This window comes from Dinoponera quadriceps, unplaced genomic scaffold (genome assembly GCF_001313825.1).
Source record: "Dinoponera quadriceps isolate SergipeBrazil2010 unplaced genomic scaffold, ASM131382v1 scaffold2094, whole genome shotgun sequence".
NCBI classification, from domain to species: Eukaryota; Metazoa; Arthropoda; class Insecta; order Hymenoptera; family Formicidae; genus Dinoponera; species Dinoponera quadriceps.
In genome coordinates this window covers 539538-555615 of record NW_014557105.1, presented here as the reverse complement: position 1 = coordinate 555615, position 16078 = coordinate 539538, and the positions used below count along the sequence as shown (strand labels likewise).

General features: G+C 36.6%; 2 protein-coding genes across 4 annotated transcripts in view; both read right to left on the bottom strand.

Annotated features, from left to right (window-relative positions):
* LOC106748702 (NADPH--cytochrome P450 reductase) overlaps positions 1-12494 on the bottom strand; it is a 20203-nt gene extending 7709 nt beyond the window's left edge. Inside the window, exon 1 of one of the 3 annotated variants that reach the window (XM_014627515.1) lies at positions 12317-12494. Coding sequence is in view for 1 of the 3 variants with exons in the window: in XM_014627514.1 (XP_014483000.1) it covers positions 2378-2389 (12 nt within the window). In the remaining 2 variants the exon portion in view is untranslated. The other 2 variants (XM_014627514.1, XM_014627517.1) reach the window with 2 other exon arrangements.
* A 925-nt stretch (positions 12495-13419) lies between these two features.
* Positions 13420-15701, bottom strand: LOC106748703 (ras-related protein Rab-34). The gene is made up of 7 exons (XM_014627518.1): positions 15458-15701; positions 15198-15364; positions 14511-14612; positions 14346-14410; positions 13890-14020; positions 13601-13808; positions 13420-13504 (listed from the first exon to the last, which is right to left on the bottom strand). Exons 1-7 carry the CDS (start codon positions 15518-15520, stop codon positions 13431-13433), a joined length of 810 nt encoding a protein of 269 aa, XP_014483004.1. The 5' UTR covers positions 15521-15701; the 3' UTR covers positions 13420-13430.
* Positions 15702-16078: the final 377 nt, after the last annotated feature.

The following is a 16078-nucleotide window of genomic DNA, read 5'->3' as shown; positions in this document are numbered from 1 at the left end:
ACACACACACACACATATATATATATATATAAATATATACGTATACGAATGCATATATATATATATATTGTATATATATATATATATATGCATATATATATATATATATACAATATATATATATATATGCATTCGTATACGTATATATTTATATATATATATATATGTGTGTGTGTGTGTGTTTGTAAAGCATATATATATACATATATATGTATATATATATACATATATATGTATATATATATACATATGAGAATGAGAGCATCTAGCAGAAGTTTGGTTTCCAGCAAACTACAAAAAAAGTGAGATCTGTAATTCAACTCCATTTACTTACAATATTTTACTGACTTACCGTCATCTTGCGCGATAAACTGAAACGCGATTTACCGAGCGAATACCGAGAAATTCATCGACCCGCAGCCTTACGACGAAATTACAACAGTCTACTGTACGATCAAAATAATTGCTGATTTTGTGCCGCTGTTATCCACAATGGTATTGCAATGTTGTGTATTTACAATTAAAGAACTAATTGAGCAATAGAACGGGATGATTATCGCTCTGGCGTCGTGTTAAATCTTCGTTATTACGTTACAAGCGATTCTTAGTTTATCGTAAGCTTAATTTTAGTTAATTTTACGATGATGTTAATATATTATTGTTCGTTCGCACTCGAAAGCCACCATTTAGAGATGCGTATCGTCCTCGTATTTGGCTGATTGCACAATCACGAAGAGAATGTTTAGTAGGTATATTAATTGAAAAGAGAAGACTGAAAATGAGCATACGTATTGATGCGTGCCACGTATAAGCCATGTTATCCTTTGACAAAGCGACCTTCATATCGTCGTGTTAAATTTTCGTTGTTACGTTACAAGCAATTCTTAGTTTATCGTTAGCTTGAGTAATTTTACGACGACGTTAATATATTATTGTTCGTTCGCACTCGAAAGCCACCATTTAGAGATGCGTATAACTCTTAATGCGATTATTAATAGTTAACTATAATATACAACTAAATATATAATATATAAGAACTAATATATAATATACGCTAATTCTATGGAAAATAATTAATTAATGTTATTATTCCTTAATTCTAATTTTTTATTTTGGTTTATCGCGTTTAAGTTTGTATGATTTATGAACCGACCAACCTTAACATTTTTTCATAAATTTAAATAGCTAAGCCGTTGCATATGTATTTAACAAAGGACGAAAACTCAACGAAAAAAACTCAAAGGACGAAAACTCAAAGCGGATAAGCGATTTTTAAATATTATCGTGTGGTTTCAGCGTGTACGTTAATGCCGATATGACCTTTGATACTCATTTATTATTATGAAGGCAGATGTGAGAAAAAGGGAACGCAAAATATCATAAAACTTTGTGCCTCTTTCTTGCCCCTTTCCTTCTTATCAACGCAATAAATTTCAATCGCAAGAAATAATTGAGAAAAGAAAAAACGGAAATATTTTATCTTCTTTAGCGACGTAGCGACGAAGTCATGTTTGGGTCGATCAAACAATTGCAGTCGTCACCGAGTATGTTCAGATGCAATTGCTTCATGATAAAGAAAGCTTCCCAATGATGAAAATCCGAAGAAATGAGAAAAAATAATCTACAATCGGGTAAAAAATAACCCAGCCGCGGTTCTGGTGTTAATGAAGATATTTAAATATTATTAGCATCTGAACATACTCGGTGACGACTGCAATTGTTTGATCGACCCAAACATGACATGATATTGTTTAATTAAACAATATCATAAAATTCCAAAAAGTTCACGGATAATTACAAAAAGAGAGGTGGATCAAAAGCAGTGTTGTAACATTTGTTTTGAAGTAACTAGGTACAAATACGAAAAGGAAAATGTACGTAGATACAGATAGTAAATAGATAGTAAAACAGTAAGTAGATACAGATATAAGTTTGAGTTTAAATAATTAGATATAGATACATATACTATGAGAATATATCTGGTCACACTTTACGAAATATGTATTTTCTTGATGTTTATTGTATATAATTATAATAAGTAATATAGTATATAATTCTTGTCTTTATGAAATATATGTATATGTATTTATATCTGATTGCTTCAAATGTATATCCGTATTTACTTACATTCCCCTGTATCAGGATCTATATTTAGCTATTTCAAACAAAAAAAAAAAAATTTACTACCAGGGATCAAAAGTGTATCTGCGGTGTCTAGAAAGAGGCGGAGGATATTATCGCGGTTTTACTATTACATTGATTTGAATCGTTTCCGCATTATTGCTCTCGCCGCTACCGTCCAAACTTGCGCTTACTTACCGTACTTGTCGAAACTATGTTTAATTCGTGCGTCGTTATCGTGTTATTATTCGCTTACCGGCAAATCCATCCTGCGAGCGCGACGTATGTACGGTGAAATTCGCGACTAATAATCACGTGTGTCGGCCACGATGCGTGATAATTCCGGGTATCCGCGACCTCTTTGCACGACGAGCACTGGCGCGAAACTGACGGTCAACTGCGACGCCGAGTATCGATGTGCGTCATTCGCGTGATCACGTCAGCAACAAAGGAGCAAGTCATCGTGTATCGTGCAGTCGTATGAGCGCGCGTTTTCGTTTTGCGAGTATCGCGGAAATATCCGTCATTTTTTGCAATTGTACAAGATTATTAGTTTTGAAATACGCGCGTCGAGACATGGAGTCTTCAAAAAAAGAGCGAGCGAGCGAGAGATCTTCGCTGTTTGCAGTCGGATTTTATATTTAAGATCGTCTCAAGTGATACACGATTCATCTTCTAACAATATACGGATGCCATTGCAACGGCACACGTTTTAAATATATTTGTTTCGAGAAATATTCATTTATTACGTAATAATTTTAATCAGTATTGATCTATTTTCACTTGACTTCTTATTATTATAGTTCCAGATTAGTTGCGTTTTCTTCCGCGCAAGATAAATGTAATATTTGTGGAATCGAGATATCGCCACAATATCGTCGCAATATCGCCGCCAAATTTTCATCAGATAATTTTTCTTTTATACACTGACAAAATGCTTGTTGAGGACGCATTTTAACATATCTATGCTAACTACGTTGCAGATAACATATCTAAATATGCCTATCTAGGTAAACTTGAAACGATCTTAAAGTTCCTGTGTCCTCGTCGCAATGCCATATGTTTCATGACGTAAGAATCGGAGAAATCTATGCCAAAAATTTTCGCTGTATACGTTCAAATAAAAAAATATACCTACAAAATGACATTTGATTGGTTCAACACACTTGAAAAATATTCCGAATTTCTTTTCTCTCTTGCTCGAACAATCAATAAGCAGCCGTAAAATTACCGTGACAAAATTATGAGAAAAGACAGATGGAAAGTTGCAATTATAGAGTTATTTATTGATTGTTGGAGCACAAAGGAGAAAAGTTTTCGCGAAATATTTTACAAGTATGCTGAATTGACCGCAAATGTCATTTTATTTGAACGTATATCGCAAGAATTCTGCATTTTCTCGTTTCTGACATGATCAAACAAGATGACTGCAACGAAGGATAAAGAACCTTAATTATAAAGATCTGATTACGACTATTGACCATTAGTCAGATCTTACAATTGAGATCACTTCAAATTCATCTTCAGATGCTGTATGGGTTCGTCGCATTGGCTACGAAGCATCTGAAGATAAATCTCAGACGATCTTAATTATAAGATTATCGACTATAAACATCGGCCTTATATGATAAATATAAAGTTTATTTCACAGAAATAAATCAATAATTCTGTGACTTCTGTGAAATAAATCTTACATAACAAACCATATTTTTGTGAAATCAATCTTTATATCCCAGAAATAAACTATTAAGTATTTTTTTTCTCAGCGTGTACACGAGATCCGAGACACTGTGTACATATATATACGTGAACCATAAGCATCGGTGGTGCTCCATTGGACACAATGAATGATGCAAATTGAAAAACACCGGATACGAAAGCGACGAGCAATCGTTGGTCACGATTTCGTCATATGATTACGACATAATCGTATTGTACACACGCACGTATGATACTTCATCGGAAATCCCGATTTCCGTTACATGAATTTATCAGCAGATTCGCGAACTGATCTTCCGCGTTTGTTATCGCGTATCTCCAAATAAAATTCGCTCGCGATCTCGATAAGCGCGCGCGAAATCGATCTGATATCACTTTTCGTTGTTTATTCCGCAGACTGACGTTCGTGAATTCGTAGATTATGCGTGCCGATAGCGAGAATGACGTACAACGCGTGTATATAGGTAACTCGAAGGCGGAAAGTGAAAGCCAATAAAAAGAGCAACAAAGTGAAAAGACACGTGCGACAACGTCTCTCCTCACTAATGCATTTACGTTGTGCAATCGAACGTCGTTATCAATTATGTGCAACGAAACTGTACGCCGTGGTCCTTCGTGGCGTTCATGTGGCAAACGACTCTAGTAACTTTCTAGTAACTGCATGAATAAGTTCGCTATCGAGATATATATTTGCGGAGTTCCCCGCGCTGACAACATTGCGCGTGTTTTTATGCTGATTATAGTAATTATAGTAATAGTTAAGTAATAGACTTAACACAGTAATTATAATCGGATCTTATATTTAAACCGTCTTAAAAACTTGACTACCTCGATATAACTATAGTGGTTACTTGACGTCACTGGCAAGAAATGACATGCAGTAAAAATTTCCTTGTCACGTAGCTTTATCTTTTAATTTTCTTTGAGAAACATAATGATTTCGTGATCTTGAAACGTGTCAAGTATGCGAACAATTGAGATGTTTGGCCGATGTGTCACGTAGGATCGTAAAATTCTTGAAGTAACAAATCATTTTTCGGCCATATTCGGGCAGTCGTGATAACTGAGATGGCTGAAAAATGACCCGTTCAATTTCAAGAATTTTACGATCCTATGTGACATATCGGCCAAATATCTCAGTTTTTTGCATATTTGACAGGTTTCAAGATTACGAAATCATTATGTTTCTAAAAAAAAATTAAAAGATAAAGCTACATGTCACAAAAAACTTACTGCATGTCATTTCTCGCCTACTCATTATCTTCAAAGGCTGCTATTTCGTGGTTCTCACACACGCGCACACATACACACACACACGCGCGCGCGTAATTGGTAGATTAAAAGGTGTAATACTTTTTTTCGATGACTTCCGCATTTTGCATAGGAAAATATATCTCCTGAGAATTACTAAGAAACATATTCTTCTATTGGCTACGAAATGCGTTGTGAAATTCATCGAAAAAAAATCTTGCTTTTAATCTGCCGATTATTTGAATTTTTATCTAACAGCGGGGTGCATTGAATGACAGGATAGGTATTCCAGATATATATATGCGTTATTTCCAAGTCCAATCATTAAGATTAGATAGCGAGTTCAAAATTCAAATATTATACACCCAAGGTTCGAATTTTTTAAATATTTGAAATTCGAATGTCGAATTCTTCGAAAGAAAATACCAGCTACAGTCACTCACAGTCAAATCTTATATCTAAGTTCGTTTAGAGTTTATCGTCAAATGCTCCACGGATTGTTTCATCAGCTACATTTAAGGATGGACTTGAGACATTTGAGATCTCAAGTGTAAGATCCGAATGAATACTGGTCTAAGAAATATAATTGCAAACTTCTAAACAATCTTCCACTTGGCTGCATAGCGACGACGACTGTGGCGGTCACAGTCATCGTAACGGTTAGCCGTCACAAATGTTACATAACGAACATAAGCGTATGAAATATTTCATGTATTACAATTGTGAGATAATTGCGGAGAAATACATCGACTTTGTTTCAATGAATTCGCAATATATATAGCAACACATGCGTTGGTTAGGGCATGCTCGGATCATATTTACGAATCGTAGTTGCGCGATGAAATGTCTTGATCGCGATATATACTATATGTATGACGATAGTTGCTCGAATTTTTTTCAAGCGCATAAGAGCAACAATGTCGATAGATCCATATCTCTAATGAAAGGGTAAATACTCAAGCATATATTCGAGTAAATATTTGAGCGGCGACGAACATCGTCGAATAAACATCCGTGTATAAAATTATATCTCCATTTTTATTTTTGGCAAATATTATCTTGGCGTTTCGACATGAGATTATTTTTCTTCACCTCTTTTTTGCGCAGTTATTGAATCAAGTGTTTGCGACTAATTGCCGATTTTCGTCCAACCGACTGATGCAAATAACTTAGTCGCATGTTAATAAGCCAGAACGTTAATAAGCCGGACTTGTATCAATGATATTGCACCACCACATAACACTCTCAGCTTTGTCTAAAGATAAGACGTTATAACGATTTGCCCTCGCGTATAATCGCGATGAGACTTGAGACTTATATACTGCATTAATTTCGCTGTGATATGTGCAGTAACACACCAAAAAATTGCTTGCTAATGACGAAAATAGAAAATTTATGTGTCTTCCGCGAGTTCATAGTTGAACTTCAAGTTGAGACGAACCGATTTCCCCACTTCAGGCTTAACTTTATTCTAAATTTCCACACGCAAGAAAAAGTTCGGTTGAATTTACCCGACAATAAACAAGACAAACGCGTTTTGGTTGAAGGAAATAGAATGTCTAGTTATGAGGGTCGAACAAATCTTGTGCCTCGCAAAAACCGGGAATTCTATTTTCTTCCAACAACAGGCATTCAGTTCGTTCATTGTCAAGTAAATTCAACCACATTTGTTTTCTCACAATACAATTCTAGCATTTCTTCGCATTACGCGAACTTAAAATATCGTTTTCTGTTCTACGCTACTAACATCATGCTTGTATGACAGCAAAAATTTTCCTTTCTACATTAACAAAATTAAGACTTATTCGGAACGCCATTCGATGGTCCGATGAGAGAATATGTTTTTCGAAAAATAAATTGTCTCATTATACAGCGACATACGACGTTTTATACACAGAGGAAAAGGTTTCTTTAGATTTAGTATTTCTATTTATTTGATTAAAATTTGCTTCATAGAAACAACATATACGAAACATTATTTGTTTGAATAAAAATGTTATTGTCTCACTCAAGAAAAGTTTATTATTTAACGAAAGGAATGTTATTATTTGAAATAATATCTTTTAACCAAATAAAATATTATTTGGTTACAATAAAATATATAAAATGAAACAAATAATTTCTTTATAAGAAAATTATTCTTCGTTTCAAATAAATTTGTTATTTAAAATAAAGATACATATTCGTTGAAAAATCTAACAATCGTATTTATTAATTGAAACATTAGTTTCCTTGGAGCGTGCCAATGATGAAATTTGTTTGGATGCAGTAAATTTATTAAATTTAAAGAAATCTGTTTTTCAATGTACAACAGGCATAACAGCTCTATTTTGTAATTTTTAACAATAATATTATTGTTACGTTAACGAACAATATGTTGTATGTTACTATCGAATGTCGAGGCATAGTCGATAAAAAAATATCAAAATATTTCCTCATTGTAACAGCGACATACGATGTAAAACAGACTTAATAACTGTAATTTGTAAGTTTAATGACAGTGTTATTATCGTTACGGAGATTACATAGATACGGAGTTTTTCTACTACATGTTAAACCGGTGCGACGATAATCGGAATAAGCAAATATGTAAATTACTAATATGATATGAAATTTTTTTTCTCGAGCTAAGTAGCTAATGTCATACTTTTTGTAGAAATTTTTTTATGGCAACATTTATTCTTGCTTAGTCTAACTTTTTAATATAATTTTTGTTCAAGGAAATATAATATACATAACGTATTAATATCAAAACATGAAGTTAAGAAAAATATAAAATCACTGAAACGGTTAACGTAATCAAATATAGCGAAGGCAATTTGTATTTAAATTTAAGAAACAAAATATTAATGACTTATTATTCTCATTTGGCACAGACCTCTCGATGTCATTATTTTTGTAGAAGGTACAAAATTAAATTTATGTATAGCTAAGATAATTTATATATGAATTTCGCTTAATAAGTTTTCTTTGGTATATGTTATATCTGCGTAATGGTATATGTTATACCTGGTACTGTCATCAAAAGTTGCAAAATGGGCCTAATATATTAAATATATCGATCTACTTTCGTGCAGCTAGGTGAAAACGAATACACTGTGACAAGAGTTTTCAAAATAAATCGCGATAAAATGCTTCGAGTTATTTCCATTAATATGATAATAAATTCTGAAAACTTTTTGTGGATTACGGCAAACAAGAGTGAATATAAGGTGAAGTTCTCTCAGAAGAAAATGCGAAAATATATAAAAATAGACTTATAAGTTGATATATATATGCATACTAAAACGACGGGCATTGTAATTCAGAGAAAGGATTTATACACGAGCGAAAACAAGAGCGGTATCGAGAGGGGTTCCGCAAGATTCGAAGGCATGAGAAAGAATCGGCCGGGACGGATCGACCCGTGTTATGACGTCAGGAATTCATTGCTGACCATGAGGCTACTTAAAAGTCTAATGGATCCTGCAAAAGTTTATTCAACGAGCGAGCAAAAATAATTATTATTACGCACGAAATAGCATAAAAACGCGAGGAATATTCATAAGCGAGATAACAAGACGCGATTTTTCAGATCGATATCTAAATTCTATATCGAGTAAAAAGCTGTTCATTTAGATTCGTATAATCTCATCGCGCGTCCTGCTGCCGAGGAATCATGATTATATATTATTTCTCAATTATCTCCACGTGGAAAAATCCATTAGGTTGCGTTACTTATAAATACAAGTTGGCTATAAATTTAGTCTGTATGTAACAGCAAAGGCCTTGTCTACAATCTTGCTTCAAGTGAATGTACGTGTTAAACTTAAATTAAGTGACATCATATCCAGCTTTAAATCTGCGCTAATTCGTGAACCATGAGACGTAAAAGAAATCGGCAATTCCTATTTGGGATGTAAGCAACATGGAATACAATAAGGAGTTTGACCAATCGCGAGGAAATTGACCAATCGCAGTTAATAATCCCCTCGGCCGACTGTATGAATGACCGACTGTAATTAATTAGTTTTATTTTATTTTAATATAAGGTAATCAGAACAGTTTTTGTCGATATGAAGTTGATCACAATTCTAGGAAATTGTATGACTGCCAAATAATGTGTGTATGCGATACAAACATATAATTTCAAACTATAAGATACGACTCCAAGGTTCATACTTTAAATGAATATTATGAATGAAAATTAATTTGAAATAAAAATATATTTCTTTAATTTTTTCAAATAAAAACTTTTCTGGATATTAAGATTTATAACTTACGACTTATAACTTATAGATTCAAGCTTAATGATAAGAGCAAGGTTATAGACAAAGTTTTAGGTCAACGAACAGAGAAAATTTTTATGTAATCGTGATGTCCCTAATAACGTATTATCACGCTTACGTTAATATTTTTCTTACATACAGACTAAATTTATAGCCAACTTGTATTTATAATTTAAATGAACAGCTTTTTTTCTGATTTTGTACGTTAATCTGAGTTTAAGTGAAGGCTAAGTTCACAACCTTAAGTACTTAACGTAACACGAATTCTGATGGAGCGCCGAGTACAATAACCCAACGGTGTGCTTTAATATATTGCCAATTGCACGAGTTGCAACTTACCACGTAGAAAAAAAAAGAAATATTTCAGTTCCTGCAACTGAATAAGAACCAAGTGAAAACCCGGTGACGAGAAATGATATCTCAGTTACAGCGCGACTGAGAATATTCGTGTGAATATTCAGCTGTATTAAAACTCGGAGTTCAGCTGAGGACAATTGACAACTGAATAGAAAATTTGCTGCTCAAATTATGTAGTACTTTCCAATAAGAGACACAGGCGTGACATAGTTTTGACACAAGTGCCTTCCTACAACGACACAGTAGAACACAAGTTGACATAGCTGTAGAGCAAAGTCGAATATTTGTGCCATTTGTGATCATTAATGCCAAATATTTAGTAATTTGTATGTAATTTTTATATTTGTAGCATTAAATATACACTGAAAAATTGTTCTCTCTCTTGTGACGATTCTTGTTGTTTTGAGAGTTTTTCTATATATGACATTCATTACAATAAAATGTAAATTTAGAATGCACACCAACATTGTAATAACAAAATAGTAGTTTACACTTTTCAAAGAATTCATGTTTTGCCAAATAACTAATAATGTTGATAATCGCTGCTGGAGTGATCAAAATTTGTTTCATTCAAAAACATTATATGTAATATTTGATAACATCTAATATATGTACATGCATTATCGCCAACTAGCGGCTGCTTAAAAAATGAAGCCGTTTCCTTGTTGGAAGGCGTCCATTGTATTCCCATGGCCGAAATAATATCTTGTTTCCAAATTGAAAAACATTCAGTTATATTAATAGAGTTATTTTCTCATGTAGGAACTCTGAAAATCACACATTTCGTGAACAATACGTTAATAACATGTAACAAATAATAATAACAACAACATATCTTGATCAGACTTTTTACAATTCCTGCAACGTAGGAGTCAATACGATGAAATCTAATAATAACATGCAGAATAACACACGAAAAAAAGGACTCTCTTTTTTTGCAACAGAACAAGAACCATGAAAATCGGATCGATTGGCGATACGTTAATTATACAGATTATCATCCGCGGACAATTTAGTAAACTCGTGGAACAGAATGAAAAAAAACACGCGAGCATTCAAGATTCTCTTTTTGTTGTTTGCGCAACGTAAATCAAGCTTTCTGTTTACCGTGCATTATTCGACAGGGTTCGACGGCGAGAATCGAATGAATTACTATTGAATAATGCACACGGATCAAAGATCAGGGGACATCTTCTGTCTGTGTACGCGTCCGACTATATTCAGATCGGTTGGGAAAAGATCACGAGATGCGAGATTCTGTCGGGGAAAACGCCACGGACTTACGGCGAGGATTCATTGCCAACGATTATGCGCAGAACGAAAAAAGAAGAGTTAGACGAACAGTCTTCTCTTAACCCTGAGAGTAACATCCATGATCTTGACGCTACATCACAGATCTCTCAGGCCTACATTACGAAGAAAATTGTAAAAAGCGCGGTCTTTTGCTTTTTTACAAATATTACTCATATTTAACTAACGATCCATTGAAATTTTTAAGTCACTTGAACAAGCAATTAGCGGCTGACATCAATGGCATCGCGGTGATTATCACGCCTCATGAATTTTAAACTATAACGATAATTTCGTGAATTTATATCAGATCCGAGGAAGCGTCCTGTGCGAAGCGAAACGCTTCTCAGAAACTGACGTAACTCGTCGCTCTTTTACGTATTTTTGCCCGTTCGGAGTATCGGCAACATCACGATACTCCGCTCTTCCAACAGGAACGAGAGCAAACGCGGTGGTGCCGCACGATGCACTAGGTGTTCGCAAAGTGCGAATATACGAAAAGCGATAGAGAAATATGCGCGTCAGAGAATAATTTTATCGTGCAGCAAAACACATTAATTGTCTCTGAATTCTCGGAAATAATCAGCGGCAGATTGAACATTTCTTTTCAATTTCTTGCTGGAAAAAACAAAATCATTCCCTGAGACGCTTGCAATTATCGCGAAAATCATTTATCTTTGGATCATTATCTTTTCGAGTGGACGTCCGTTAGATTACCTTTGTAATTGGAAAAATAAGCCATCGATCATTATGATGCGTCATTCTGAAGCATATATCAGAATTCCACGATGTTATCTATATTCTATTATGAAATAATCACCTTTCTCTTTTTTCTCACCGAAGTGGAAACTCGAGCACGTCCGAACAAATAGAACGCTCGATCCAAGCGGAATTATACTTTGAAATGTATCGCTAAACTATACATTCTAGAAGAATTTGTTTTCCATCTTATTAAACGATAGGTATATAATGTTATGTATAGCTGGCGTGGTAAAAATGGGTATTTACCGTCTCCACGAGTGTAACGGTCGGAAATTACATGAGATTGAGATTTCATCGATTTCGTTCATTTTGCGCGCGAGAGCGAGAATGAGAGAGAAATAGAGCGAAGAAACAGCCGACTTTCTCGCCGCACTCTCTGGAATTGCATGTGCAAATTGCCGAAACTTGCGTATACGCTTCTGAGGTCATCGCTCGACGTTCATTCCGTCCACTTCCTACCGCCCCGTCGCGCTCGGTACCGATCTCCGCAATGCCCTCCCCCGGCTAAATGGTCGTCACCACCTGTCGGAATGCGGTTCGAAATTTACCTGTCAAGCGAGAACGGCCAGTCTCGGTTAGGTTAGGCACTCGATCGGCGCACACCGCACGCTCGGCGTTGCCCCTCAGGAGGCGGCCATGCGACGATTCCGTCGTCGTTACGCTGCCGAGTTTTTCACGTAGGACGTACACGCGCGATGCAACGGAGTACGTAACCACGCGCGTGGAACATGGATACACCGCTAACGGTGAATAGATTTTTTTTCCCACCTAAAAAGTGGCTTGCCGCGATGGTGCTGACACTGGCGCCGGTGCGGTCGGCGTGCGAAGAAACGCGCGAAATTCAAACTCGGCCATCGCATCTCAGCGTTCCAAGACAAACGTCTCTTGGCCGGACTCATTTTTGGAAATTTCACTTCAAGCTGATATTGAGCGCAACTTTATGATGTCTTTTAATCAAATAATCATAAATTTTCACCATTTTCTGTTCTTTCGTCACTCATCGGTCAAATATGATGCTACAAACATTGCTTTCTCAAACTTTCTCATACTTTCAGATGAAACATTTGTCGAGCTGTCAAAATTGTGCTACATATTATATTACTTTGAGTAACGATTGTAGCATTATATGTGTATACATTTCATTTAATTGCATTCAGGATGACTTTCGTCCAACTGAGATTCAACTAATCGATGAATGATAATGAGAAACGCAGACAATAATCTCCAGTTCGGTAACTTGTCATTTAGCAGTAATAAAAAAGTTAACAATCTTTATCTGTTTTAGCACGACAGAGTAGGTAATACTTAAGAAAAGACAGCAATTTTAAATCGTCAATTACATATAGATTGATCGGAGTTTGGAGGAATCCACTCTTAAAATAATCTCAACGAATGCCCGGCGGAATTGTCAATAGCAATTTCTAGCTGCGTGTGACTCGTCGTCTAACAATAACGAAGAAATTGAATATTTCTACCCACTTTGGCAAAACGATGTAGATAGAGCCGATCTTAAATCGTCGAGTGGACCAATCAGAGTTTGATGAAAATGATCCTCGGTATGATCGATTGACTGTTCGAAGTAGCATGCTACGATTAAGTGATTGCGTGTTCGTTCTCATTAACATAGTTTATTTTTCTTCTTTTTTTAGGACTACAATCGCGTCATGTCGGACATTTGAGGCATCTCGGCATCCTCTGCGCTTTGACCTCGGCCTCCCTCGATTGTCGTTTCAATGCTGAAAGAAGAACGAATCAAAAGACGGTTCTTGAAACTGATCACAACACACATCTCTAATGTCTCAACTGTTACACCCTCTCTGATCTTTACTCACTTATCGTCGCGGAACCGATATTCATCGGCTCCAGCTTCAGGCTCTGCATCTCTCGCAACGCCATTGCGTGAAAGGATAAGGCTGCCACACGTGTGAACAATTCGGACACGCCATTACCTGTCCTCGACGAAACCGCCCAGTATTCCGCCCGCATTCTGCTCGCCGTTTCCGCCGCCCGCTTCTCTATTATTTCGTACACGGGCTGGGACTGCCGTTTCCCGATGATGTTAGACGAACGCTTGGAAGATAGCGATCAAAACTAAGAGGACGAGAATGATATATCGCTTACCAACAAGTCCTTTTTAGCGCCCACCAGGAAGATGTGGTAAGGGCCGACGTTGCTGCGACTCGCTTCGTTCAGCCACTGCTGGCAGTGCACCAGGGACATCAAGTTACCCAGATCGAAAACGACCATGATCACTGTTGAATACGTAATTAATGCGTAATTAAGATATCAAGTAATTTCTTAAGTGATTAAACAATTACTCAGGTAGCACAGATACAGTTTCATCGATACATTCTTCAAACGCATTTAATACAATTATGAAACGTTACATACGTTTGGAAAACGTACACGAGAAACTAACGCGTGTCTTTACCTTATAAACTTACAAACTTTTTAAATAACGAAATAAGTTAATGATAACTCTCGATTAAATTATAGGAAATCAAGCGCTGCATCGAATAATGCATTAAGCGATTAACATGCCAACATTGAACAAATAGATGTTACGAGAATGTTTACCGTTCGCGCCGCGATAATAAGACGCCGCAATGCACTTAAATCTTTCCTGACCCGCGGTGTCCCATCTGCAAATGTTCTTTCTTGTAGTTATGATTATACACACATAAATATACTTGTGCATATCATTAAACTGTTTACGGATATCTCCGCGTTTGATTTCGTTACATTTGCAAGTGGAAGGGCACGCCGAGGATATCGAATCTCTCAACCTCGAAGTCGACACCGATGGTTGCCTTGTAATTGTTATCGAAGAGCTTGTGGCAGAACCTGCGCAGAAGCGATAGCTGTTCTAACTGCGAGGTAATACGAGCGCGACTTTGAGGGCTGGTTGTTCACCTTCGGATCGATTTACCTAATGGATGAATATCCGAAGTTGAGAAGTTCCCGTACGGAAAGAAACTACAGGAATACGAAAAAATTACTGATATATTATTGTTCTTCAATAGTATGTCATAGTTCTTTAATAAGTTTTCCGTATTCTTGTAGTTTATTTCCGTATGAGAACGTTCTTCAAACATTTATCCGCTAGATAAATTTATCCGAAGATGGAGCAACCGGCAATCCCAATTAAACTGAGCGATAATTAACTCACAGGGTCACCAAGTGAAATTTCTATTGCAGAAGAAATTGAGAAAGATGTAGAATTAGAAATTTCAATTGCAATCTGTCCGTATCTACCATCATGGTTTGAATCGAATCGACGATCAACTCAACGAAATTGACCAATCACATTGGCCAATTAGCTGAGCTTACCAATGCGACTGGTCAATTCCGTTAAATCAATCGTCGATTTGATTTAAACCATGTCGGTGGAAACGGGCATAAGTCGAGTTTTGTTTTGACGCTTGTTACCGATTCACCAACGCTGTCTTGCCGACGGCCACGTCGCCGATGACGATCACTTTGGAGATTCGGAGAGTCAGGCTTTTGTTGTCGCAGGTTCGTCTGATCAAGCCGCCGAAGTCGGTCACCGTGTACGGAGTCGAGTCCGACGAGAACGGCGGCGGCCAGTTGGTGATCTGCCGTTGAAAATTACGTATTACATCGCGAAGAAGAAGAGGAATTCCGTCCGTTCGTCGGCGTTTTATCAATCCCGACGAGTTCTCTCTCACCTGCCTCTCATCGCGGGCCTCCTCCCTCGTCATTTTGAAAACAGCGGAGCGCGTCTCCAACATCGCTACCCGTCGAATCGAGCCGGAAGGTCCGACGAATTTTTCACTCTCTCTTTCTCTCTCTCCCTCTCGTTATTTCCGTACACACAGTCGCCACTATGCGTAATTATATACTTAATTAATCATTCGTTTTACGACACATATTTGTCCCCCGATCCCGCACCCCCTCGATTTTGAGCGCTACGGTGAATTGCGTGCGGCTTTGCGCGCGAGACTGATGCTCGTAAGCTCACGCATGAGTAATCCCGCCGCAAAGCAGAAACATCGGTTACTGCGGCAGGTGTTCGATTGTGAGTAACCTACCGCGTTACGTGAGAGTCTCATACGGGTGTCGTAGGTGACTGATAGTGCATTCGATTCGCTACTACTCGATTCCGTAGATCTTCTCAATTCTGTAAAAAATAATTATTATAAGATATTTGCTATCAGCGGAATAGTATTAATAGTCATTTAATTTCCCGTTATAATTCGTATTTTTGTACACCTTTTATTTAACCATGCTCGCGTTAAACGTTAATAAAAATCATGCTTTGCAAGAAACCACTACGACCTTTATAAATA